General features: G+C 42.5%; 1 protein-coding gene across 1 annotated transcript in view; it reads right to left on the bottom strand.

The window, feature by feature from the left end:
- Positions 1–27,494, bottom strand: part of LOC131677621 (cadherin-99C) — a 462,625-nt gene that overhangs the window by 6,366 nt on the left and 428,765 nt on the right. Inside the window, exons 7-11 of the mRNA XM_058957516.1 lie at positions 4,848–8,134; positions 4,492–4,788; positions 4,183–4,430; positions 3,859–4,105; positions 3,573–3,800 (exon numbers count right to left, since the gene is read on the bottom strand). Of these exons, the coding sequence (XP_058813499.1) occupies positions 3,573–3,800; positions 3,859–4,105; positions 4,183–4,430; positions 4,492–4,788; positions 4,848–8,134 (4,307 nt within the window). The remainder of the gene's footprint in view (positions 1–3,572; positions 3,801–3,858; positions 4,106–4,182; positions 4,431–4,491; positions 4,789–4,847; positions 8,135–27,494) is intronic.

The raw sequence follows: 27,494 nt of genomic DNA, 5'->3' as shown, positions 1-27,494 counted from the left end.
CATCTGCCACATTTAGATGTCCAGGGATCCTTTCAACTCTAAACCGGTACGGGAGCAGCCGTAATGCCCAAGTTTCAGCTCGAGTTATAGCTCTCCTACTTGTTCTGTGTTGACCATCGAAAATGAACTCGTTAGCCTCCGAGTCTGTTCTAACTGTGAACTGCTTACTGGTCAAATAATATCTGAACCGTTCGACGCCCCAAACAATCGCTAAAGCCTCCCTTTGCGTTTGAGGGTATCGCTGTTCGGCAATAGTGAGTGCTTTGGATGCGCACGCTATAATGCGAGGCTCACCCGAGCTGCTGAATTGCACCAAGACTGCACCTATACCAATTGGAGAAGCATCTGCGTAAAGCTCCGTGTTGTCTCGGTGATCAAAGTACCCCAATTTGACAATCGAATTTAAAGCTTCTGTTTTCAGGTAAACAAACTCTTTTTCCTCCTCAGGTGTCCAATAGAACACATCAGATTTCGTTAGCAGTCTAAGATTTTTCGTCTTTTCGGCCCTGTTAACAATGAATCGCTCTGTAAAGTTCATTAGACCTAGGAAGCTTTTCACTTCCGAAAGAGATTCCGGTCTACGAAAGCTTTCAATGGCCTTCCGTTTGTCGTCGGCTATGCTCCATCCGTCGTCGGATAAGCGGAATCCGATGAATTTTACGGACTGTTTTCCGAACACACACTTTGCTACATTCAATAGCACGTTATGTTCGCGCAATCGACGGAGAACATTTTCCAGATTCTTGTCGTGTTCTGCTTTAGTTTTGCCGAAAACGAGAATATCGTCCAAATAATTGACACAACCGGGGCATTCCGCAAGAACAACCGTCTGCAGAATTTCTTGAAAAATGTCGGGCGAGTTGCACAGCCCAAAGGGAAGCCGCTTGAATCTATAGGTAGCTTCACCAGCAAAGAAATTCGTCAAATGTCTACAATCTTCATGTAGGACTACGTGAAAAAAAGCGCTCGACAAGTCGATTGTTGAAAACCACGTGGCTCCGTGTAATTCCGATAAGATTGCCTCGAGAGTGGGCATTTTGAAAGGTGAACGCATGATACTTTTGTTGGGCCTTCTCAAGTCGACAACTAATCTTATGTCAGATTTTCCTTTCGGAACGACCAAAAGAGAAGAGCAGAACGATTTGTCCATTTCACTATTAACTCTTTCTATAATGCCAGAGGACAGTAACTCATTTAGTCTGCGATTTGTTTCTTCTTTGAAAGCAGGCGGTATGCTGGTAAAAACATGCCTTGATGGAGGAATGCTCTTGTCGTAAGCTAGCAACACAGGTGGTACGTTGAACATGGGGAACTGCTCTCTTGTGCCAATCGCACACATCTCACCAGGTAACAAATGAGGTTCGCCTCGGCCAACGAGTCCTTGAATGGGAACATTTAGACCCAGTTTTAACAAACTGTATCTTATCGCTGTACTTCTACCGAGCAGAGCCTTCGCATCTTGTACTACTTGTCGTGTCCGGGTGTATATGTTTCGCATTTTCCAGTGAGAAACACCACTTTGTCGCTCAAAGCCAATCACAAGACTGACACATTTTTTCTCATTTTATTTAAACCTTAAATTTTCTCTATGTTCTTACTCTCTCTCTCTCTCTCTCTCTCTCTCTCTCTCTCTCTCTCTCTCTCTCTCTTAGTCCTTCTCTCTCTCTCTCTCTCTCTCTCTCTCTCTCTCTTCCTCTCACAATCCCTACACTTACCATGCCGCTCCACAAAATAAAATTCGTCCGGTACGGGAGAACACAATTGACTTTTCGCAGACCCATTTTAGACCTACAGTGCGCGAGGTGGGACAGACGATCAAGGTGAAAATGAGACTTGTGATCACAGAAGTGTCACACATACAACTACATCATACGAGACAAGTAGTAGGAAAACGTTCAACTCCTTAGCCGAGGCAGAAAGTTTCGTAGCGAAGAACAAGATGCAACACGACGTCGAATATGAAAACGTCTAAACCAACATCCCCGGTGTATATTAACCTTTATTTCACGGAAATTCGCTTGCATGATTTGGCACCGTGTGCTAGCACGGATTATATTAAAAGATTCATGTCGAAGTATGGAGAGGTGGAATCCGTCGCAAACGAAACTTGGAGAAACTGGCATTCCCAATTGTGTTCGGATTGTGCGAATGTGGCTGAACCAACCTACACTTTCTTGGTTGACTTTTGAGGGCAGATCATATCTAGGTGTTATTTACATACAAATAACTCTATGCACATAATCTGGTAGGTTCTGTAACCTTACGGCTGAAGAAAAGAGACAGGAATAGAAAGTATGCTAACTATGCATATTTTTGTTTCTTAGTGAATCGTTTGTTGATCTTTTAACTGTCAGTGTAATTCCAATCAAACACGAAACCAGTCAAAAGCATTCAATCCGGAGAAAATCTCTTGGAATCCTTCTCGAACGAGGACTATTGGAATGACACTGATTAGGGGTACCAGGTACACAGATTAATCTGTGTTTCACAGATTTTCAATGTTCTGCACAGATTTTTAAAACTACGCAGATTTCCAGTTTTCTATTTTAATACACAGATTTGCACAGTTTTCTGTTATAATGTACAGACTAGCACAGATTTCTCAATTTTTGTCTCGAGCAAAAACTAAAAAAGGTCACCACTCTAGGGGCAGATCACTTTCGATGCATTTTTAAAAATCAGCGAAATTAAATGCATTTATTTCCATCAAAAAAGAAATTCATAATGTATTTTGCGTTGCGTGCAATGTTTTTGTGTTGCGTGCAATGTTGTTTGCGTTGCGTGTAAGACGTCAAAACCCTACAGAAAAACTAGCCCTACATTTAACAAAACGTCGAACAAAGTGGATCAGCGTAGGACGTTTGTTAAACAAAGTTTTCTGCGAGGCAGTGCAAACCTGATGCAAAAATGGAAATTAAATGCATTTTATTCAATACATTACATTATACATTCTTAGAGTGATCTGCCCCTAGTCACCACTTCTTGTTTTGAGCCAAATTTGTAAGTTTTCTTTAATGTGGTTTTCGTTTGAAGCGAAACTGAGTCAGTTCCTAACCCCAACTGCTGTCAAAATGTATGAACTGACAGCAGTTGGGGTTAGAACCTGACTCAGTTTCAGGTTCAAGCGAAATCGCCATAACACTGATTTGCACAGATTTTTACAAAGGCTGCGCACAAATTTCTAGAAATAAAACTTGGCATCCCTGACATTGACAGATAAGCGATAAACAAACGATAAAGATGACGATTCTTTATACCAGAAGTATTCCGTGTTTTTATTTAACATGCGAACAGCCTGAAGAGGTCCGAAGTTCGTTGCTATTATAGCAGATATAAACACAAGCGAGAGTGGAGGGAATTTAACCAGCGTAGATCCCAATGACATAAGTAAATAGTTGATATTTTGCCTCTAAGTGATCTTCAATAATATTTATAATTCAGGTCTGGGCTCTTATTCGACTCTTTAACGAGTAAGCTCACAGCGTCCGTGTATGTAGTAACTGCACAGGTAACTAATCGCTTAGAGGAAATGTGAAACTTAAAAAGTTGAAATAAGATTGAAAGAAACTTACCGGATATGAAATAGTGGATTGCTGATTGGCACATCGGTGTATCGATTGTTCCTTCCCAGCGTATTCGTGACCACTTCGGATCCGTGGTGATGGTTGGCGCTGTGGTTGTGCTGGTGGTTCATATTGTTGATGTTGTTGGCATTGATGTTTCGGTGGTTACGTCCCAGTGTGCTGAAGGTGTTGTTCTGAGCCATCGATAGGTTATTCCGGTTCAGAGTGTCTCCGTAGCTGCAATTGGAGTGGTTCTATACGTTGTTGCACTGTTTACAATGCCGCGATGTCTTACCCATTGATGTAATTGTTGCGCTCAGACTTTATTCGGCCAAGTGTTAGTGTCCCCGGCAGTGTTCCATTGCTCACTGAACCCAACGGGTTCAAGTAGTTATTGCGGTTTATCTCCAACGTTCGATTCAAAGTATTCTGTCGATTGTTGATATTGAGGTTGTTGTTGTTTTTTGTATTGTTATTGTTGTTGCGGTGTAAAGTGCCGACAACGGCAGTCGTTGCGTCGGAGTTCGTGGGACTGTGTTGACCTAGAGCGAAAGCAAGGCAGTAGCGCCTAGCATGTTAGAAATAAACGAACAACATATATAAGCTCGAGATTACATACCGTTTTCCTTGTGCGTGATGTAGCTGACATTGTCTAAACTAAAGGCATGGTTTTTGGCACTGAAGTCTAGCTGAAGATCGTCGCCTTCGTCTAATGGGACAGCCATAGCCAGAACTTGAGTTTCGTACTCTTTCAGACTAGTTTGATTTTCTGAGGCGGGGGCTTGGGAGTTTATAATTACTGGATCATAGCGGACTGGGCTAGCAGGTGCATTGTACTGGCGCATTCTTTGCTTAAAATTTTTATATCTACGAAGGAATTGCGAGATTAACTACGTGTCCAATTGTTTTCGATGTCCTGTATACTTACTTGGACCAAGAGATGCAAATATATACAATTCCGATTGATCCTAGAACAAGTATTACTACAGCAACAGCAATGAGCGCGTACGGGAAGACGTCATCGTTCACGAGGACCGCAGCTTTCACCTTTTGTATTTGTTGCTTCGGTTCAACTGGTCCGAATATACCTTGGGCCGTAGCTCGTGCAATACTGGAAGCCTCAAAATTAATCTGCGACAGTATTGTTGGGGCAAAGATTGTATTCATCACTGACGTTGAATTTCTTTCCAAAATTTTCTCCGACTTTGGATCCACAGCATAGAACCTGAAGAAAAACAATATTCATTTGAAACAAACACAAGCATTAAGGTTGAATTATCTTACCACACATCCGTAGCCCCACTAAGTTCCTCGATAGTTCCATTTTCGTTCAATACCTTCCTAGTACTAAATCGCTCGATTCCCGTAATAAGGCCGGTAGATTTCTCATGCAGCAGTTCTTCCAATGCTCTCACATGTCGCCGCATATCTTTCGGTGTTGAATCAGAAAACACCAACGTCATCCGGTTGATGTCAGCGATCGTATTTACCACAACTCTGGCCTTCGCTTTGTGTACTATTCCAGCCAGTTGATCGCCATTGTTGTCTCTCGCCTCTACAAGAAATACAAGCGGGCGTTGTCTCACAGCTTGCAGACTCTTTTGTGTCTTAATCATTCCGTTGTCCTCGTTGACGTTGAAATACGAACTCGGTGAGTCATCGTCCGGTATTTCGTTTACTTTTTCGTCATAGATGTGGTACTTGATCTGTCCAAACATTCCAGCATCCTTATCGGTCGCTTTTACTGTGATCAGTGGTGTATCGATATCTGCATCAGCATTAATTACGGCGTAGTACGAATCGTTGCGTACTCCCTGCTGGAAACTGATTGGAAACTGGAATCGCGGAACATTATCATTGTCGTCTTGCACTATAACCTTTACTTGAGCAAAGTTTTTGTGTTGGTTCACGAAATACTTGTTCGATATTAGGCGAACCTCAAGATTGTGTGTTCCGGTGGTTTCGTAGTCTAACGGACCGTTCAAAACCAATCCACAGGCGTGATCTTCTACCGTTATGCGGAACAAATTGAAATCATTTCCCTTGATGATCTCACATTTGAATCCTCCGTTCTGCTTAGTCGCCTTTTTAGAATTGATAATTTGGATCAACTTGATTGTCGCGTTGATTCCTGTAGATTCGGGCACGCTTGTAGTGTAGCTATCGTCACTAAAGGCAAGCCCTTGTACTTCCAAATTTACTATACCGCCAGCATCAACTCGCGATTCGGCAGAATCTCCATTCGGATTCGCCGGAATATGACTCACATAGATGGGCAAGGTAGCAACCGAGCTTAGCTGAGGTTCTCCCATATCGTAAGCTCGTACATCTACCAAATATTCCGCATCCTCTTCCTTATGCAGTTCGTCACGAATGCGAACGATTCCGGAGTCCGGATCAACTTGGAAGTATTTCAGTGCCTTTCCCCGACCCACCATTTCATATCGTACAACGTTACCAGGGGAAGAACCGTCACCATCGACCGCCGGCATGGACCCGACGATCGTACCAATTGGCAAATCATCGTTGATGTTGATAGGTTCCGGAATCGTTACGAATACCGGTGGGATATCATTGCGATCTTCTACCTCTACCATTATTTTGATATAATCTCCCGGATTTGTTCCATTGTTTTCCAGCGTCCCTATAATGAGCTCGTGGATTTTGTCTTTCTCGTAGTCCAAACCTCGGATGGTTTTTATTAATCCAGTCTTGGCGTCAATCTTGAACAAATCACCTGGCCCTCGTTTAAGCGCGTAAGTAACCTCTGGTTTCGTATCCGGATCGAATGCGCGTACAGTAGCTACAACCATATCGGGTACGTTTTCAGGAATTTTCACCTCGATCATGGATTCCATAAATCTTGGAACCTCATCTGGAATGTCACGAACTTTAACAGTAACGCTAGCCGTACCAAGTCGAGGTTCTGGAGCTCCATCTTGAGCAGTGACTACGAACTTATACTCCCTCTGTTTCTCGTAATCCAAGGACGTTTTTGTTCTTATCTCACCCGTTCGGGAATTGATCTTGAATGGGACATCCGACGGGATTGTGTAGGTAATTTCCGCATTCATACCCTCATCAGCATCAGTCGCACGAACGACACCTATCACGGCATTATCCTTGCCTTCGTCAACGTAGAATACATAAGGCAGCATGCTTTCATCGAACTCAGGGTTTTTATCATTGATATCAGTAACTTTGATATTAACAGTTGCACTGCTCGCTAGACCTCCACTATCTTCTGCCCGAATTATTAGCTGGTACCTCGTTAGATCCTCTCTGTCTAATTTCCTAATTACGCTGATGACGCCGTTTTCTTTTCCGATCGAGAACTGTCGCAGATCATTGCCGGTAGTGATCGCGTACTTGACTGGATCATTTTCAGGGTCTTCCGCTTTCACCACTATCACGGTTGAATTGATTTCGGCACCTTCACTAACCTGCACATCATAAACCGGTTTAACGAATCTCGGAGGTTTGGTGTTAGGTCCTGGCGTGATGGACACCTCCACAATTGCTTGCGATGACAGTCCCCCGATGTCGGATGCTTGTACCGTTAGACTGTACTGTTCACCGGCATTTAGGCGTGCTCTCGTTTCGATCTCACCAGTCCGCGGATCGATCGCAAACTTATTGGCGCCGTTGTTTGATACATGGAACAGAGAATAGGTAACAACCGCATTCACTCCGGAATCATTGTCAGTTGCCATGACCTTGGTTACCAATCGACGTCCATCACCCGCGGTTAGACTCACGGGTGCAACCATAGCCAATTTGGGGGTATTATCGTTAACATCGTTCAAGTGAACTGTCAAACTCATCGGTGCGCTAGCCGCATTGCCGTTTGACTCTCTAGCCACCACCTGAAAACGATATTTTCCGGGACTAGGCGGATCCCTATCGAGTCCCTCTTCATTCACATGTAGTATTCCCTTTCTGGAAACTACAAAAGAGGGGGTCGTCACTTCGTAAATATATTCAACTGGTTCGTCATCCGATCCAAGATCGGCATCGGTCGTGGTCAGTCGAATCGGATTACCCTTCGCGTCAGTCACGATCGTTCCGATTGGTGAATTCTCGTCGACAAAACCTTCCGCGGAGGTCACACTAATTACCGGCGAGTAAGCATCCACTGGTTTCACGTGAATCGTTAGCTTGGCCGTTGTAAATCGTTTCATTTCCGATACTTCCTCGGCTTTAACAATAATATCAAATTTTTTCGCCGCAACCGAAGAATCCACCAGCTTGGTTTGTTTCAATACCCCCGTTTGGGAATCAATTTCAAAGTAGTCCCCATAATTGCCGGGAATCCCACTAAGAAATGAGTACCGGATAGGTGAGCTGATAGTGTCAAGATCTACCGCCTGAATCCTTTCGGGGGTCACCGTTAGCACTCCCTGCAGTGTTCCTGCCGGAACGGAAGCGACGTACTCGGGATTAAGACAGGCACCGTCCAGCAGCACACATCCTCGGTAGATGAAGGACGGATCCTGGTCGTCCGAGTCGGCAATATCGATGGTTAGTGTTGTTGTCGCCGTTAGTCGCTCAGACGCATTGCGGGCACGATCCTACGTGAATGAGATGATAAAAGAAAGGAAAGTTAGACTTGATTATAAATGTGAGCTGCACGGGTTGGGAAAGTAAACTGTATAAATCATGGAACAAACAAGCACGATAGAATTTGGATCACCTATACGAGCGTTCAATTGTAACGTGGTTACTGGGTTACCGCCATAAAAGGTGATGAATCGAGATAAGAATTTTGATTGAAAAATAGTTGCATGTTGCGACTGCATATCAGCGAAGCAAAAATGCCTTTGTTTTCCTTCCACGCAGTTATTTTTTTCACTTTCTATGCCCCTGCCCCGGCCAAGTGCTGCCGTTGTTGTGCGGCATTTCGGTAGCCGAGCATGGTCGTACATGGTTAAAAGCAATTTTGCATCATTTTTGCCTGATCGCAAATGCGGTGCTTCAGGTTAATAGGCTTTCGAAACTTTCAACAACTGCCAAAAACGAGTTTTAGATCGAACAGATGCAGTAGTCGAGAGAGTAAACAGGGAGAGAAAGGGATATTATCTTGTGGAAAATATTGGCGTGAGAGATTTAGTGGATTTCGAAAAACATATGACCCTGATCTAGAGTTTTTTAAACCAGAAACAGAAATTACAGGATTCTCTCAAACTTTGGAAGCTTTTTGATGTTATAATGATATTTAGTTACTAACGCAAATTTGGTTCTTTTCACAATTATTGTATTACTTTAATCGTACGTGTGTGAAATTACAATAATCAATTTAATTGTTTATGATATTCCCAAACATTTATTTAATCGACATTAACATATTGGTACAAATACAAGATACATAACACAAATACTTTCACAATTCAACACAAAACACATTGAAATTTTGCTCATCTAATCCTCCAGCGGTATCCAGCTCTTTACGTGCAAAAATGGCGGTCTAAATTGTTTAGTTCGTAATACGCTTCATTGCCTTTTTTGACAATAATCGTTTACGCCAGCGTGACAGCAACGTCCATTTGAAGTTGTCAGGCGTTTGTTGAATAAATATCCAATGCATTGGACTAACGTAACGCATTCCAATGCATTGGACTAACGTAACGATGACTTCCTCTTACTGGGCGCATGACGTAAACGGTTATTGTCAAAAAAGGGCAATCAAACGTATTACGTAACAATTAAGACTATTATGGCACGCAAAAAGCTGGATATCGTTCTGCCTCAGAAGCTCACAGACGATCACGCAGATGTTGAGTATCACCGAATTCCTAAGGTACCGCGTAGTCTTGCGTACATCATTGGTTTCGATGGCGACAGCTGACATCTCGTCTATTTCTTTGTCTGCCCATTCCTCCTTGCGCCTTTGTCACGGTAGCCCTTTGCGATGCTGTACCGGGGCCTCCCAAATACCGGCCCAAAAGCTAGTGGCATCGCCAATATCCCGTAGTCCTTCGCTGAGATCGACGCGGCTGATTTGGTCATAGAACGATCGCTCGTCATCACTGAACATCCGATTTTATTGTCGTCGCTTCACAGAGTCAGTTAAACGCCTTAGCCTTTTGATAAAACACTCAATTGCTGTACTAGTGTGTCGAGTTTCTCCGTCAGCTGGTGATCTCTCAACAGCTCACTAGGTGTAATGGTCGCAGTCACTAACAACATAGTTTCGCCAATCTTTCGCTGTCTCTGTACGAGGTCAGTTTTTTAAAACGGCACGTTTGTTCGAGATCCGATTGTACACACCCCGCTGCTGTAGAGGTACTCGCCTTTCCTCGCACATGCTGGGCGGGTCGCCTCTAGGTGTAAGTCGGTATCTTAAATATCTAACGATCGCCACTGCAGCACAGAACAGTATTAGCTGAAGATCTTCCAGTTTCTGCACAAATTCCAGGTGCATTGTAAGAACGTTCCCGTTCATGACCTGAGCTGCGTATGTCAACTTAAAGGAATACTGTAGCATCGGGATTCTGGGTCGCGGCATTGTCACGATACTGCGCAACTGCTTCGTCCATATTGAAGACCAAATCGCGTAGTAGCTACCGATTAAGGAGTGAGTTTACTGGCAATGATGGGATATCAACTGTAGCTGCCTCCACCATCGCTATAGGTTCGCGGCTCCTACTTGAAAATGACGCACTGAACCTTACTGAACGTCGCCTAGACACATCGCTTACTCTACTGTTCCTTCTACTTAGCTCTCTCTGCACTTCCTGCTGAATCAGATCGATTTCTGCTGGGATGTTGCAGATGATATAACTACGCCTTGCGTTAATCGCGTTCTGATTAAGACGTCCGGCAAACTCTGAGTACATCTAATCGAACATCTCGAGTATCTAAGGTGGTCCGCTCAAGCGTTGTACGAAGATAGTAGGCGTGGATCACGAATTTGTTCATCAGTGTCGTGCACATGATGCTACGCCTCCGTGTTCCCGTGAGGATGAGCGACTCGTATTTTTTTTATAGTCGCAGCATTCCTCCTTCTTCCTTGTTGTGTGTTTTCCATGGCTGCTCTCTCCGTCCGTTTGCAGCGGTAGTTATTGGGATTCGTCCTACCTGGAAGCTCGCCGTCCTACTTCGAGTCGTCCCTGGACGTAGGAAGCTGCGCTCACCCTGTTCCCACTTCCCTGTCAGCATACAACCAAGGATCCCACCGGAATTGGATGGATCTTTACTAAGGTTGCTCGAGCCCCAGCCGGTACTGCGGGGAGGAAGGGATAGGAGTCCTGTATCAGACACAATAATGCTCGCTTTTTATAATTAAATTTTGACGTAAGTGCTAATACTTTATTTAAGACATTTTTGGGCCGGAGTCCCAAGAGCTGAAGGTTCGAATCCTGCCTCCACACATTGTCTTAAAATCTTACATAAGGTAAGCACCTGCTCTTAATCAGATCGCACAAGTTTTAGATACGTTACATAAAAGATAGACGGAGGCAGAACAAAATTGTAGAGGAGGTTGTGATTGATGTCGTGTGATCTAATTTTTCTTTTCTGTTGCCTACATGTTTTTGATTTGTTTTACTGGCCTCCAGGTCTCGCAGAACCGATAGCGGCAGACTGGCAACAGTGTTCCGGATCCAGTATTTACGATGACATAACTATTTGTGACTAAACTACTGGATCTGGAGCTTTCATGTCTCCGGATCAAATAATCTGTATTTGAGGCATCTTTTGAGATAGGTGACCCTAATTGTTTGAACGATCTGACAATTAGTTTCGAAATAAGATAAGAGAGTAATCAAGTGCTCCGCAAAATTGTAGTAGAACCTTTTCTAAGCAACTTTGCTGAAGATGTCATATACGTAAATTTAATGATTTTAATTTATCAATAGGCATTATTAGAATATGGTATGATAGAGTAGGTATTCCTAAAAAATTGTTTTTTCATTATATCGTTTTATATTATTTTTCCGGTGTCTTCCCTAAACTTTTAGAGTCTATTGAGACGAATACTGAATTACTGTGGGATTTTTATTCAATTGTCCGTTTTTGCTACCGATGTTCAATATATTTCAACACAAATTTCAACTTTTGTGAGTGAATTAGAGCCTCTTGAAAAAAGCTCATATTTGGCATATGGTATGTGGAGCCAATTACCATTTGAATTGGCAGTGTTCCAAAAAAGGTTCAAAATTGTTGCCGTTCTAATATAGGTCTCAAACGTGTACGAACAAGAACGTGTTTAGATTTTCGTAGAAAATCAATTAAAAATCGTTCTCAAGCTTTAAGGGTATAACATATATATTGTTATATTTAGAAAGTTGAGCTCTATTGATGTATATAATTAATGAATAATTTTAGCAAGTTTAACAAGTTACGGGTACTGAGGCATCCAACATACACTGCAGAAAGATTCACACAAAGACGGCCTATTCCGCAAAGCTCTATAAATTGAAATTGAACGCAAACGAAAATCTCTATAGTATGTTTCGAAATGGAATAGATTCCTTTACATCGCAACCTTAAACCACCCCACTCTCAGGTGTCTGTGCCCTAGAGCACCCCGGACTGCCGCTGTCGGTAGTGCGAAATTGCCCAGCATCAGTAGGGTAGGGACATTTCTTCTATTTTACCGACCAAAGCTCCAGAAACGCAGTCATAAAATATCGATTGGCCTACAGGGAGGTAATAAATTTTAACCCCACGCCCACCTGCTCACCAGTGCGCGTTGGTGAGCTTGCGTGGTCGGATTTGGCTTTAAGTACTCCGATCCGACGGCTTCAGGGCAAATTTAATTTTGTGAATGTGTAGTTTTTCAGGGGTAACCGAATAGCGACTGTGCAGCAGCGATTACCAGCTAATGGGGGCGGCAATAAACAGATAGTGAAAAAGACGATTAAAACTTAATTGTTTTTTTTGGCAATAAATCAACCATATTGCTGCTAGCGATTAGTTGGACCCCTCGATGCAACCACTCTCCACCGGGCGGTACAACAACAAACAAACTCGAAAGGAAACGCATGTCCGCGCCTATGTGACATTTGGTACTATCGATTTATCTTAAATTTATCTCACAGTAGCTCCATTACTATTGAGTACAGTAAAAAAGCCTGAAGCGGTTTGACTACAGGGGTACGGTTTCTATGACATTCTTCCTTACGAAAATAACATCATGCTAGGAAAGGGAGTCAATGTTGCACGCAGTCAGACGGTGATTTCAATCAAATTCGGGTTAAGCTAAATCAAATTTTACGGAGTGGTTATGTTAATGATTTTCAATGGAGTTGAAATCGATTCAAAATTATACATCAGTAAAAAGTTTAACCTTTTTTGGTTTAAACTTTTTAAAATTAATTAATTTAGCAGTTTAATATGAAAGCTTTTATTCAAACAAATATTTGAAAAATGTCAATAAACACATACCTTTCATTTGGAAAAGAAAACTTATGTTTCAATAGACGCCGATTGCTGTTGACCTACAAATTTATATCCGTTCTTGTTCTATTGACTTATTTGACGTCTAGGACACCAACATCGGTTGCAATGTGTATAGACAACATACATATAACGCTATGTTTACAATTCGCCATCTGATTTAACCTCATTTGACAAAAAAAACTACCCGATTTAACCTCAATCTCGCACTAACACAACTCCCCGTAGATTAGTCAATAAGTTTTGAATATGTCATTCAAAAAGAGATTATAACTACTAGAGGTCGCATGCCGCTGCTAACACTGATAATTTATTATCTCGCTCTTACATATGGTAGGCCCATTAGTTTGACACATAGTGCCCCGGGAACATACATGTCAAAGTAATGGGATACAATATGCTAGAGCGCAATATGCTTAACCCCATGTTTCAGTCCGTGAATACATGGAGACAGTAGCGCTTTGCTCCCTCCAGTAGTTATAATCTCTTTTGTCATTCACAAGTTTCTATTATAGTTTCTATATTCATAGTTAGGCGGAGACACTGAGCGTACAGTCGCAATTCGCTGGTTGGACACTTTTTAACTGGACTGTTTTTTAGTTGGACCTTCGCTATTTAGACCATTGTCCAACTAAAAAGAATCTGAACGTCAAAATCTCGTGTCAAATTTACTTTGACAATCAATCTGACAATATTTAGAGATATGAACAAATGCATTTACACTGCCAACATCTTCGGAGAGCTTTTGACATTATTTTGTCAGTCGGTCCAACTAGCGAATCAAATTCGTTAGTTGGATAAGGCTGTGGCCCAACCAGCGAATCACGACTATAGCCAATTGAACATGTCAAAAGCCGGAGCCGATCGAGCATGACGTCACATAACATGTTCTCTTTAGATGTATATTGAGATATTTGTCGTTTAAAATACACACTGAGATCTCGCATTTTTATACTACCTCCCTCCCCTTAAGCCCACAAGCGGTTTGCTTTCCTTCCAATTCGCCGTGTTTTCCTCTCAATTCAAACGTCAAAACGGCACAATTTCGCAGCTGGAAAAGTCTATGGAAAAGGTATTGTGATTATGGCCATAACTATTTTCTTTTGTTGTCGAGTGTAGACAAATGAAAAGAACAAAATTTCGTCAAGAGATATTCTAACAAGTATTCTGGTTGCCGTTGAAAACTGGAAAATCCAACCAGCGACAATCGTATTTTCTCTGGGTCTAAACAATGAAATCACGTCGGAAGTAGTGCGCTGTTTTCGTACAATGATGCGCTATCCAGTGCACTTCTTCCGACATCATGGATTGGCACTAAACAGGAGAAAAACCGGTTGTCGCTGGATGTATTTTCCAGCTTTCAACTGCAACCAGAATATGAAGTCATATTATCATATCTTCGAATTGGTTTTTTTATTCGTACATGTAAAGTTCTTACTCACGACGACAATGCAATTATTAAGCTAGAGCTTGAACATTTGCATGGGATGCCAGATGTGAAATAAGAGCTGCCAGTTTTCCGGTTTTTGTGTCCGCCTAACTCTGAATATAGTAACTCTAGTTTCTATCTGATACACCCAAATCATTTCCATAATGCAAAAAATGCATTGCACCCTTTCGTTCTTATTTCAAATTAGAATCATGCCTTTTTGCATTATAGACCAAACTTAGTTACTGCATTTTTATACACAGCTCCATCAATGTTCATCGAAAGTCTTTCGTCACTTTCGTGGAACGTTGAACGTTGGCTTGTAACAGTATTAGTGGGTTTATTCTCAGTAGTTATTCAATCAATTACAAAGGTCCAGCGATACAAGTCTCATAAATAATACATTGTTTGTTTGAGCTCTGATCAGAAATTATTTTTAGAATAAGTAAAAGTATTGTATTGGCCTTGTAGTGAATCATAGTTCGTTTGGAATCGCTCTGCGATTTTTTTTCCGTTTTGTTAATTTGACACGGCTGAATGCGTTAGTATAACTGAGTCGTGAGTCTTTTACGATTTTTACAATATGTAAAAATTAAAATTAGCTTTCAAAATGCCTGTCCGGGTCTCGTTGACGCAGCTTGCTACTGCATGTTGAGAACTTCTTCCTTGGCGGTGTAACATTAGCTGCGTTGTCTGCCGCATCTTGGGCGTCATTCCGTCCGTTTTCTTTTGCGTTTTCGTTCCCGTCCATTTCGTCATCGGTACGGTATTAAATGCTCCTTACTTGTTTCTTGTGCGGATCGCTGTTGTAAATCCGTCTTTATTGGCATTTGATTCTTTTTTGGTGGTGTTGGTTGTTGAATTGGAGGAATTTGGTGCAATCGTTGTTACTGCGCTATTGGTAGTGGCAGTTGGTTTAGTGGTACTGGACCCTATCGTTGTTGAGTTAGTGTTTGTTACTGCCCGGCTTGTAATCGTTGGTTTAACAACCTGTTGTGGTTTAGCTTACGACGACTATGTACCGGTCTTGGTCTTAACAGATAGAATTTCTTTATCAGCCTCCGCGCAAGGTTTTCCGTAGAGTACATGCAATACCTTGAACTGATTTGCATTGTATGATTAACTAAAAGGGGATCGGTTATGTCGGACGCATTCTCACTACACGAACGACGTTGTGAGGTTCCTCCAAGTATCTTCCTTGACGCTATCCACTTTTTGGCATGAGTTGTTTGATAGTGGCGGGGTCATTAGGGTAGACCGGGGTTAGTTAGCAGTGTTTTCAGTTTTCATTTTTTACTTCGAATCATGACCAATTGTATTTTAGATTTCCAGATTACACGATCTTGGGCCGCTAATATCCAGTCTGCTTGAAAGCCCTCCTTACACGAATTTTTCTCAATTGCACACAACCAGCGAGGGCAGATAACTTTCGCTGGTCTTTCTTCCGGCATTCGTACGACATGCCAGGCCCATTCGAGTTTGCAGTGTTTTATGAGCCTTCCAGTGTCAGCATGTTTGTACTCTTGGTGCAGCTCGTGTACATGTGTCTGTGCCATTGAGCATGAGCATGAGCACGATGACCGTACAATTCGTAGTTGCTACTCCATGATTGGCCAGAACAAGCGAAATTGCACAGAGAATCAACGAATGGGGCCTGGGAGTAGCTATCCATCCTCAATGTGCAAGTTTCGAGAGTTCTATACTTTCAAATGCCAATAACGGCGCCGGCCACGTCCTTACAGTCATTGGGGAAGGAAAGGAATGTTAGTGTAGCAAACGTTGTTATGGAGACCGTGTATACTTCTGCATCTCCACGTTTGTCACGGGAAGGAGTTTTTGTTAGTGGGGTGGGGTAAAAACTTACATAAATCTGGATTCACCTTGATAAGTGATACTATCTATGCAACTTTCAGAAGTATTATCGTTTGTTTGTTGCTCTGGGCAGCCGGCTGCCGAGAATTTAATAGAGTTATCGTTTGTTGAATTAATTCGGAAATGCTCGGTTTGTAAAAAATGTAACTTTAACTCCGGACAACCGACTGTCGGGAGTGTTACTTAGTTCTAATTGAATTTTTTCAGGCGGCAGGTGAACGAAAATTACAACAAAATGAAGATGATAGTATAATAAGCAATGAAACGACAACTATTAATTACTTTTTCTCCACTAACAATTGAATGAAATGCTGACTCTAATGCAATAAATATTTGCGCGGGTTATTATGCTGGCTGAATTTCACTTTAAACGGTATAAAATAAGCCCTACCTAAGTACCTAAAACGACCGAGTTTGTGTGTCGGACATACAATCGATAACGCGCGCTTACAGTTTTCACGCTAATTACTAGATATTTTTCTTTATTTTTTATGTGTCATAACGGCGACGAACATCGTTCCGCACGTAACATGTTAACCTTCTAAAATCGAGATTATAAGCCTTTGTTTCCGCGCGCGGTTCAAATGTTTGTTACGATTCGACGGTCTGGAACGTATCTTGGAAATAGAAACAAAAATCGAATATGAACTAAAAATCGAAAAGAAATATCTACCCAAAAGATTACAATTTCAACTGCCTCCCAAGCTCATAGTAAACTTACTCCAGGGTCCCGACTTGGCGATACGCTCTTTATACTCTATCCAATTTACAAATGCATTTTGTCACATTCTTTGGAAGTCGTTTACTTTGAATAGCCTGATGTTTCCGACAGAAAGATTCAACCACGTGTCGTTGAGTGGATAATACATCCTAATGACACTACCCTCCAATAAAACTAAAAGCAAGAGAGTCTGTTAAGTCATCAAAACACTAAAACCACACCTATACATCAATTCACCCCCATCACCTCCATCTCATTCGAAGACCCCAAAATCATGAGCTATCAATCACAGTGCAAACCGTTCCACGTCAAGCTATGCTAAACAAAGAGAGCATGACCGCAGAAAACGGACATAGTTAGCATGAAAAAATAAAGTTAACATTACTCCGTAAGGCGAAACAAAGTAATGTGTTCGGATTTCGTTCGAACCGGACTTGAGTCAGGCTCTAATCACCACCAGCCATAAAAATGTTTGGACAGACAGTGACTGAAGCTGTGTATAACTGGGCAAATGCCCCGTAATCGTCCAGCAAACATTTCCGAAAAGAATAAACTAAAATAGACACTTCTTCCCGTTCAACAAACTTATAATATAAAAATTTTAATTTTTCTGTTACATATATAAAACAGTGCGAAAATTTTCGAAAAATGTTATATAATATCAGTGAACTATGAGCGAGACAAGAAATACTATACTGGTCAATTATACCAAAGAAACACTCATACCGAGAACAATAATTGATCGGTGTTAAGTCAGACCGGACTAAGTGACAAAATATTGATTTCGAGAAAAACGGGTTTAAAGTTTGAATCGCAGCATCCTCTACGTTATAATTGGAAATTATGTTTTGCCATAATTCTTGTTTATGGTTAAATATTTCAAATCTGGCAAAAGTTAAATGTAGCTGAAGAGATTCTTTATCCAGTGTGGTCATTATTTCATTTTTTTATGTTTTGCGACTTAGTCCGGTATGACCCAACACCGACCAATTGTCCCTGCAATTGTAATACCTTTTCCACATACATTATGTAACATCATACTCGACTGATACTGTCGAATTTCGTCATGTTCGAATATCGACTCTCAGTGTCCACACTTAACTACACTGACAAAACATTAGCTGCAAATATCATACGTTTCACACACTCCAAATCTAGTGTTAACGCGCCCTTATTCATCTCATTAGTCACGATGTCACACTATTTCGCTGATAACTCGGCTTACAATTCTTGGATTGCGCTTAAATAGGTATCAACATCTTTGCTTCGGTCTTAAGAAGCAGATCAATACAAAATCTGTCTTGGAAAATATGAAATATTCGCGTTAAAGCGAAGCGAAAAGTCAAGTACAACGCACCCTTATTCACCCTACCATTTGAGATAATGCGTTGAATAGAGATAGCAGACACTGCTCTAATTAATGTGTTCAAATGGGTGGGTGAATAGGGGTGCTAAGATGAATTAGGGCGCAGTAAACCTATATGAAGAAAAACAAATATTGATGCAAGAAGCATTTCTAGTTTTATTGCACACCACAACACAAGTATTGAAGAGTGCCACAAAACCTTAATTATTACTAGGGGAAGCCACCAAGCGCACACATACGTTACACGTGCCAACTGTACACACATAAGTTGCATGTGAGCACCGATATATAATCGATATCCACGTGTTATGAAATGCGAAGACAAGATCAATCTTGGGGTGGGCGTAGCGTATTGGTAAATCGATTGCCTTGTACGCAGCGCACCTGGGTTCGAGTCCCGACCCCGCACATAGGGTTAGAAATTTTTCATAAGAGATTTTTCTAACCCGAAGAGGCGAATGACCTTAAGGTTAAAACCTCTATAATCGAAATAATAAAAAAAGATCAATCTTTCTTGCAATTGCACACATCAGAGTAATGTGCCAGCAAACAGAATCAAAATGTCAGCGCCAATTGTATATTCAACACCGACACTACAGGGATAACTCGATCCGGTGATCAATAACATATCCCTCCATCCGCCTCTCGTCTAACCCGCTACATATTCCACGTACTGGCCCATCCACTCACCAAACATCCACCAGAAGCGCATGCAGTAAAATACACAAAATCGCAGCAGAACAAAAGATACGAAAACAGAACACATACAAACTCTGCACATTCCTGTTTCTCAGTATAGACCACACATGCTTGCAAGACAAAGTGTGAGAGATCCAGTGCAAAGGAAGAGGGTATATGATCCACTCTCTCTTTGTTAGATGAGTGCACTACTGCACTGCACACACACTCTTCCAATTAAAATAACAGCATGTCGGTTGTCGGACGTCCATCAGAAACAACAAGCAAACAAAACTGTTTCGTCGAATCTACAGGAGAAAATCGACCCCAAATAAATAGTGTGTGTGAAACAAACTGCGTAGTATTTTTACATGGGCGGTTAATTATACTTGTGTATAGTAGTATACACATAGGATAGTTGCATCAACCGCTGCAATCACACATTAAAACATTCTAGCTTGCCCCGCTAGTATATAGAATATGAAGGGCATTGTAGGTAAAATATGAAAAAATGAACTTATCTTGATTCCAACGAGAGTAAGCGAGAGTGCTGTGCAAAACGAACCTCTCGCGATGACTGCCCAAAGCAAACCCCTCGTGTACATGTGTCTGTGCCATTGTCCATTTTCTACTGTGCAGCCGAATATTGAACTCAGAATTCTTCCCTCGAACAGACCGAGTACTCGGTAATCTACTTTCTTATTCGACCATGCATCATAACCGTACAGAGCAACAGGGAGTACAAGATATTTGTATATTTGTGTTTTGTGCACATATGAAGGCTACTGGGCTTAAGCTAACTATGTAAACCTTCGAAAGTCCCATTCAAGCAATCACTACGCCTTTTTACCTCACGGCTAACATAGTTATCACATGTTACTAGTATTCCAAATGAATTCGTCGAAAATCTAGTACCGTACCCTATAGATTTTCACGTCGCAATCAACACCAGTCGGACTACCTCGTTCTCTACCAGCTACCATATACTTTGCCTTGTCAAAATTTTTAGTCAGTCCGATTTTTGCAGCTTCCCTTTTAAAAGGCAAAAATAGCTCTTCTACTACTCTGCTATCAACGCCCATGAAGTCAGTCGTCCGCAAAGTCTAGAAATATGTAAGATCTCGTGATGATGGCTCCGTTCCTTTGCACATAAGATCTTCGTCGCACTTTCGAGCACTATGTTAAATAATAGAGTACACAGTGCAGTGCCCTGCTTTAAGGCACCAAACGTCACAAATAAATCGGATATCTTTACAGCTACTTTGAAGCTTGATTTTGACCTATCAAGACTCCATTTTGATGAATCAGCTTAATCAGTTTTGTAGGAAAATCATGTTCAAGCATTATCTGCCACAGTTCGTTTCGTTTCACTGAATCGTACGCCGCCTCATTAATTTCACAAACAGAAGGTGGTCGGTCCGCAAGTGGTTTTCCCGGAGTATTGCCAGAATTTGTCGCAGTGTTAGCATTTGGTCCGCCATTGATCGCCGAGGGAGTACCTTGTAGGCGGCATTGAGAATCGCTATGCCTAGCTTCTTGAAGATAGGGCATATAAGGCCATCCAACCAATCCGAAGGCAGATCATCCCGATCACGCAGTGGATTGCTTCGTACAACCGGTTACTCCTGACTTTTAGTAGTTCGGCCAGGATTCCGTCATAACCAATGGCCTTACCGTTTTCGGCTGCCGGTGAGCCTTTCGCACTTCGTCTACTATGGATGAATCCACAGATTGTCCATCATCCCCAATCTTCATTCTATTTGTGCCTTCTCTACTCATTTGTCCATTCAATAGCAACTCAAAGTGCTTCTTCTACCCGGCAGCCAATCCTGTAGGATCTGTCAACAGATTCCCGTTCCGGCCGTTAATCATGACTGGTGTCGGAGTGCTTTTCCACGAACCACGATCAAACAATTACTAAAATGGAGAAATTTAAAATAAACGGTAGTTTTTGCAGGTGCTTCGATCCTGGTTCACAGATCGAGATGTAACAGTTGTCATTGGAGATAGCCAGGCACCCACATTTACTCCTACACCAGGAATCGCCCAGGGAAACTATTTGGGACCGTTGACGTTTTAGTTTTAGCTCTACTTCAATTATGTGTGTTTAATGTTGAAGACTCCTCACAGGTCCTTCACAGACAACCTCAAAATATTTCATTTCATCCGTTCAAACAAGTATTTTAGATTTCTTCGACAACAGTTTCAAACTTTTTCTGAGTGTGGTGTAGCCACTTGTGTGTAAATCAGAAGAAATGCTCGGTGATCACATTCTTACCAAAGGCATTACTCACTTTATTTAATGACTGCCGATTCCGTTCGCCAGGCACTTTTGAACTAGCAGTGACGGGAGGGGCTCCCTTTTGACTGTCCTGGCTTTTCACTCGCTTTATATGGTTACCCAGTATATACTTAAAAAATAAATAATGTTTGCTAATCACGGCTACCATGCACTGAAGAGTCAATCCTTATCGCGGAAAGCAAAGAAACATTACAAGATCATTCAAAATGACCGTATATTTCCATCTAGTACACGGTTATCATTAAATTTATTATTTTTAAACTAGTATTTACATTTAATTCTTCGAAAATACAATCGGTTCTCCGACAAATAGTTTATCTTGGGCACAAATCGTTTTCTGGTTAAAAGGACAAAACCATCCGGTAAACTGGCAGGACGAGCTGCGCAATATAAGTTTACGCCACACCGATCCCACTCTAGTGTACCGTAAATTCCGTTTTCCCGGCGGAGAGAAACAAAAAAAATCAGCACAACAAGTACAAGTACATTTTCACATTCCGAGGTCGCGCTGGCTGGTGCAACTGGGATGCAAAGTGCTGCTCTATTTTTGCCCATTCTTCGGAGCCCTTTGGCTCGAAGCCTGCCTGCCTGCCGCGTACATGCCGGAATAGGACAGACGGCACACAACAGCTGGCAAGTGGCAGTCGGACGGACGACTATGTTACCGCCGTCGCCGTCCGTCGCTCGGTGCAAAGCGCAGTGAAAAATGTGGTCCACTTCCATATAACTTCAGCCAGCTTGGGCTGCTTCGCCATAACTGGGCACGAACTATTTTAACTACGATGTAGTTTAATTGGCTGAGAGATTGTATTTACTCGAGCCGAGATGCTTTGATTCAGCCCAACCTGCTTCGCGTGCCACTGGGAAATGTGTTCTATCTGGGCAGATTAGGGTCAATGGTGTCGGGGATACCATTAGATAACGGTTCGTTCTGAGGGTGTTTCGAAACTAGAACAGATGCTTCCAATCGGTTACCGACCCGTTGTCTGGTAAAAGGTAAGGAATTTAAGGGGACCTGTTCATAAGTGACTCATCAAAATGTATGGTTTTTGGGATCTTTTGAACATGACAGAAAACAGAAAAAAATTGTCTTTTGTGTCTTTTTGAACATATATTTACTCAACAAAGAAAGTGTTTTTGGATGCCAAAATAAATAAAAATGGCAAATTAATAAACAATCTCGCGCAGCAACTCAAGCTCCGTGTAAGATTCAGCCCGTAAATTTTACCAGAACAAAAAGTTAAATACTTCCTTATTCAGAAGGTTTTTCTGCACAGGATAGACTATTACGGGGATTACTGTTGCATCTCTCATTTGACATTAGCTGAGGAAGGGAAGCGTTTGTCTGGGTATTTGCTGGAAGGATTTTCATTGCAGTTCCAAGCGATGATGGCACAGTAATTGCGAAACGATGAATTGCTGGTTTATATCGTGTGTATGAGCCGTGGCGGTAAGGATTCTCGACCTGAATCATAAGACAGTTAGCAGCACACCGTCCTTATTACGACGAATACGGAACTTGAGGTGGGTAATGTCCGGGACATAACTGCGGAGTTGACGTAGGACTATTCGTTACCATATCATACTATTAAAATTTTTCTTGTATCTCATTCTAACGGCTTAATTAACACGTTAAGTTTGATTCGCCGGGGTTGTCTCACGTCAACACCCCGGTCATGTCTCGGACATTACCTACCCCTTGCAGTATGTCGAAATTTCAAAATCAGTTACCTATTTCTGCTTGCATTCACCGAAACCAACACTCAGATTCACTGCCTTCCTCATTCATTAACTTTCCGACTGACTGAAATTTCATGCAGAATCGAATGCTTGAGTGCAGAGGAATAAAAATTCCTTCATCAACCAAAACAGTCATTTATTATTATGTGGACAGTTTGAAGGCAGAAGTTGGCGTCATCTACATTTTCGAGCAAAAGTTAACTTTTATTCAATAATCTCGCTCAGAGCTGGCATAGATACAAAATTCAGTTTGATTCTGAAAGGAAAACAAACCAAACATTTCGGGCATGAATTGAATTTCGTTTTCTTTCAAGTCCACGCAGGGATGTCAATTTTTTAAGCTCTGACCCCCCTCTGCTAAGTCCGAAAATGAAGTCCAAAAAGCACAGTAAAAAGTTTTTTAGTCTAAAAAAAATAAATTTCACTCTTAAGCTAAAAAGTAAGTTTAGTAAAAACCAAATATCGTTGGTTATAGTGAACCGATATGAAATATTATTATGTTAAATTAAAAGTAAATGAATGTACATTCGGTCGTTTGAACATTTTGCTTTAGTGTGACTAATGTGTCCAACGTTTCCCCCTTGGACGACACGACAGCTGTCAAAGATAACGACGTCGTTTGCAGGGCTGTGCGTAGCAGTTGACTCCAGGGGTCCAACATCACTACCTTTTATCTACCCGTAGAAGTACGGGTTCTATCTAGTAGGCATCCTTCTGATACGGGTAGATTGACGGAGAACAGAAGCAAGAGTTTTCTGGGCCGATATGATGCAGACGGAGTTAATTGATCTATATGTGTTGGTGAACCTCCGTGGAGCTGAAAGTCCTGCATTAGCACATGCAACGGGAGCTGATGATCCGAAACAGCTTTTTCCGAGTAGGTCTTGACTCATAAGCCTGTTTCAATATAGAAGCATATTGTAATTTACCCTGCCAACTAGTTCGATGACGGTACCAGCAAGTCACACAAGCCTTCCACACTTGTAGGTACTTGCAAAAACTCGATTACCTTTTTCGAAGTTTCGCCTGTTTACCCCATGGTAACTGTTAAAGTCGACGGGTGGTTTAAGCAAATCTAGCGTTGTGCGGTGTTTTCTCCCCATCAAAATTTCAGTAGGGGATAGTCCATCAGGAGCCGACTTGTTTGACGTTGAGTGATATGTGGACAAAATGATTTGCAGTGATGTGGTTATGGACTTTTGAGTTTTATTGAAAAATATTCCTGAGACTTCATTCCAATGTATCCACGAAGCGTTCCGCTTGTCCATTAGACTGTGGATGATATTGTGCAGTACAAATGTGGACGATTTCCGAGGGCTCGCAAAATTCCTGTAATTGGTTGCTAGATAATTGCGTACCATGGTTTTAGGCAGCCCGCACCACGCGAACGTTTCGAACAACAATAGGACCAAAAGAGGGACATTAACCCTCACTTCCAACGATTTATCAAACCCCCAAACGGTCGGTACGGTTGTCCACGTTTTTTCCTTATTCAAGGTTCTAAATAGTTCGTTGATTAAATCATTCATTAAATGAATAATTTGATTGCCGTATAACTTTGAATCATCTTCATTTTGTACGCTGCACAGTTGGCCTGGCCGCTTTAATATTTGTGCCGTATACCATATGTACCACAAACATTAATATTGACAAGAAAGATTGTAGACGAATGTCAGCAATTTTCCAGGATCCCTACATGTATTGGCTGTGTATGTGTAGCCAAGACTAGACTAGACTAGTATGAGCTCTGGTTACATGCTGTAAGAGTCTACAATAATCAGGAAATAGTGTCCTTCGAAGGGATCAGCATATTCCACGTGTAGCCGATGCCAGGGATAGCTTGCTTGTGGCCATGACGACAACAATACTTTTGGTGGAGCTTTGGCCACAGATACGCAAGCTCTACACGATGTGGTGAAATTTTCCACGTCCCGATCTACGCCGGGCCAGTAAACGTGACTTCTCATAACTGTTTTCATCCTTTCTTGTCCATGATGTCCTTTATGGAGAGATGAGGACTGGTAGCTGATACATTTTCGGTACTACAATTCCATCAGCGAGCGAGAGACAACCTCGCCTAACTGAAAGGGCTTCCTTGCGAGCGTAGAGCGGACACTGTCGACTTACTTACCCTACCGTTCAGGCTTGTTGTCTCTTGCTGTATGCAGAAGCTGTCTCCACTCCACTCGGTCCATTGCTGCTTGTCGCCAGCCTCGCAGTCTTCGAAGGGTCTGCAGGTTGTCCTCTATCTGGTCGATCTACCGCGCTCGCTGTGCACCCCGTCTTCTTGTTCTTGTAGGGTCGCCCTCAAGAACCATCTTCACCGGGTCGTCGTTTGACATTCTTACGACGTGTCCAGCCCACCGCAAACGTCCTATTTTGACGGTATGTGCGATGGACGGTTCTTCCAGCAGCTGATGCAACTTATGGTTCATTCGCCTGCGCCACGTTCCGCCTTCTATCTGCACGATACCATAGATGGTACGCAACACATTTCGTTCGAAAACTCCAAGGGCGCGTTGGTCCTCCACGAGCATAGTCTAGGTCTCGTGGCCGAAGAGGACCATCAGTTTAATCAGCGTCTTGTAGATAATCAACTTCGTGCGGTGGCGAATTTTTTTTCGACCGGAGCGTCCTCCGGAGTCCAAAGTAGGCACGATTTCCCGCCAAGATCCATCTATGATTTTTTCTGCTGGTATCATTGTCGGCGGTTACCAGTGAGCCCAAATACATGAATTCGTCGACTATCTCGGTTTCATCACCGTCAATACAAACTCGGGATGGGAGGTTCACATTGTCGTCTCTAGAACCTCTTCCTCTCATGTATTTTGTCTTCGAAACGTTGATGGCAAGTCCAATCCTGCTGGCTTCATCCTTCAGCCTGATGTACGTTTCCGACATCGCCTCAAAGTGCCGAGCCAAGCCAAATAACTGAGCGGACTTCCTGAAGATCGTGCCACTCGTATCTATCCTCGCTCACCTTATTACACCTTCTACCGCAACATTGAAAAGCAGGTACGATAGACCATCACCTTGCCGTAACCCTATTCGAGATTCAAAGGGACTCGAGAGTGCCCCTGATATTCGAACAACGCACATCACCCGTTTCATCGCCGCTTTGATTAATCGTGTTAGCTTATCCGGAAAACCGTACTTGTGCATTATTTGTCATAGCCGATCTCGATCGATTGTGTCATATGCCGATTTGAAATCGATGAACAAATGATGTGTGGGCACGTTGTATTCGCGGCACTTCTGCAGAACCTGCCGAATCGCGAATATTTGGTCCGTGGTGGCGCGGGAACCCATGAATCCCGCTTGGTAGTACCCCACGAACTCCCTTTAAAATGGTGACAATCGGCGGCAAAGAATTTGGGAGAGGACCTTGTAGGCGGCGTTAAGTAGTGTGATCGCGCGGTACTTGCAGCAATCCAACTTGTCACCCTTTTTGTAGATTGGGCAAACGACACCCTCCATTCACTCCTCCGGAAGAATCTCCTCCTCCCAAATTTTAGCGATTACCCAGTGCAGCGCCCTAGCCAGTGTTTCATCAGCCGACCGATCTCCTCCTTGACTTCTTGAAGATCATCGGCCGACAGCCTATCGTCTTCAGCGCGTGCTCCAAGATCCGTTGCCATACCGCCTTCGTCCTCTGCTGCTTCACCATTGAGGTGCTCGCCGTGGTACTGCCACAGACTAACATACATAACACTCGAAAATAATGCTTCGCACACATTAACGGTCATTTCGAATATATTTGTAGTTGGGACTGTGGCCGCTTTTGAAATTATGGCGCCACTGACATATGAATAAGCACATGGGGGATAGACCACTAGCGAAAAATTGTTCCCAAGCCTGAGGGGTAACCCACCAGCAAATGAGTGTTTGGGACTGTGAATAAAAGGTGGAGCTAGCGTACTGGGAAAATTGCCGGATCGATATTTTTAAGGAAATTCCCTCATAGTGTTATGTCTGTTAGTCTGTGGTACTGCTTCCACCTCTCAATCACCTCACACTCGTTCGTAAGAAGGTTGCCGTCTAAGTCCCTGCAGATATCGGCTTGCGGAACGTTCAGCTTCTCGTAGAACTTCCGTGTGTCGTTTACGCGGTACAGTTGTACCATCGCTTCGCGATCTCGTGCCTCCTGTTGGCGCTTATTTCTCCGGAGGACCGAAGTTCGCCTGTTCCATGCTTGTTTGTATCGCTCCACATTCTATCTCGTTCCATGTTGCAGCATCCTCACCCGTGCTGCATTCTTCTCCTCTATTAACTGCTTACATTTGTCATCAAACCAGTCGTTTCGGCATCGCTCTGCCGCTATAGCAGTACTTCCTATGACGGAGCGGATCTCCCTCCAGTCATCTTTAAGAGTCTGCGCCCAGCTGTTCTTCCGTGGGTAGTGCTATTTCCAGCTGCTGTGCATA

This window comes from Topomyia yanbarensis, chromosome 1 (genome assembly GCF_030247195.1).
Source record: "Topomyia yanbarensis strain Yona2022 chromosome 1, ASM3024719v1, whole genome shotgun sequence".
NCBI lineage: Eukaryota > Metazoa > Arthropoda > Insecta > Diptera > Culicidae > Topomyia > Topomyia yanbarensis.
This window is presented reverse-complemented; position numbering and strand designations above follow the sequence as displayed.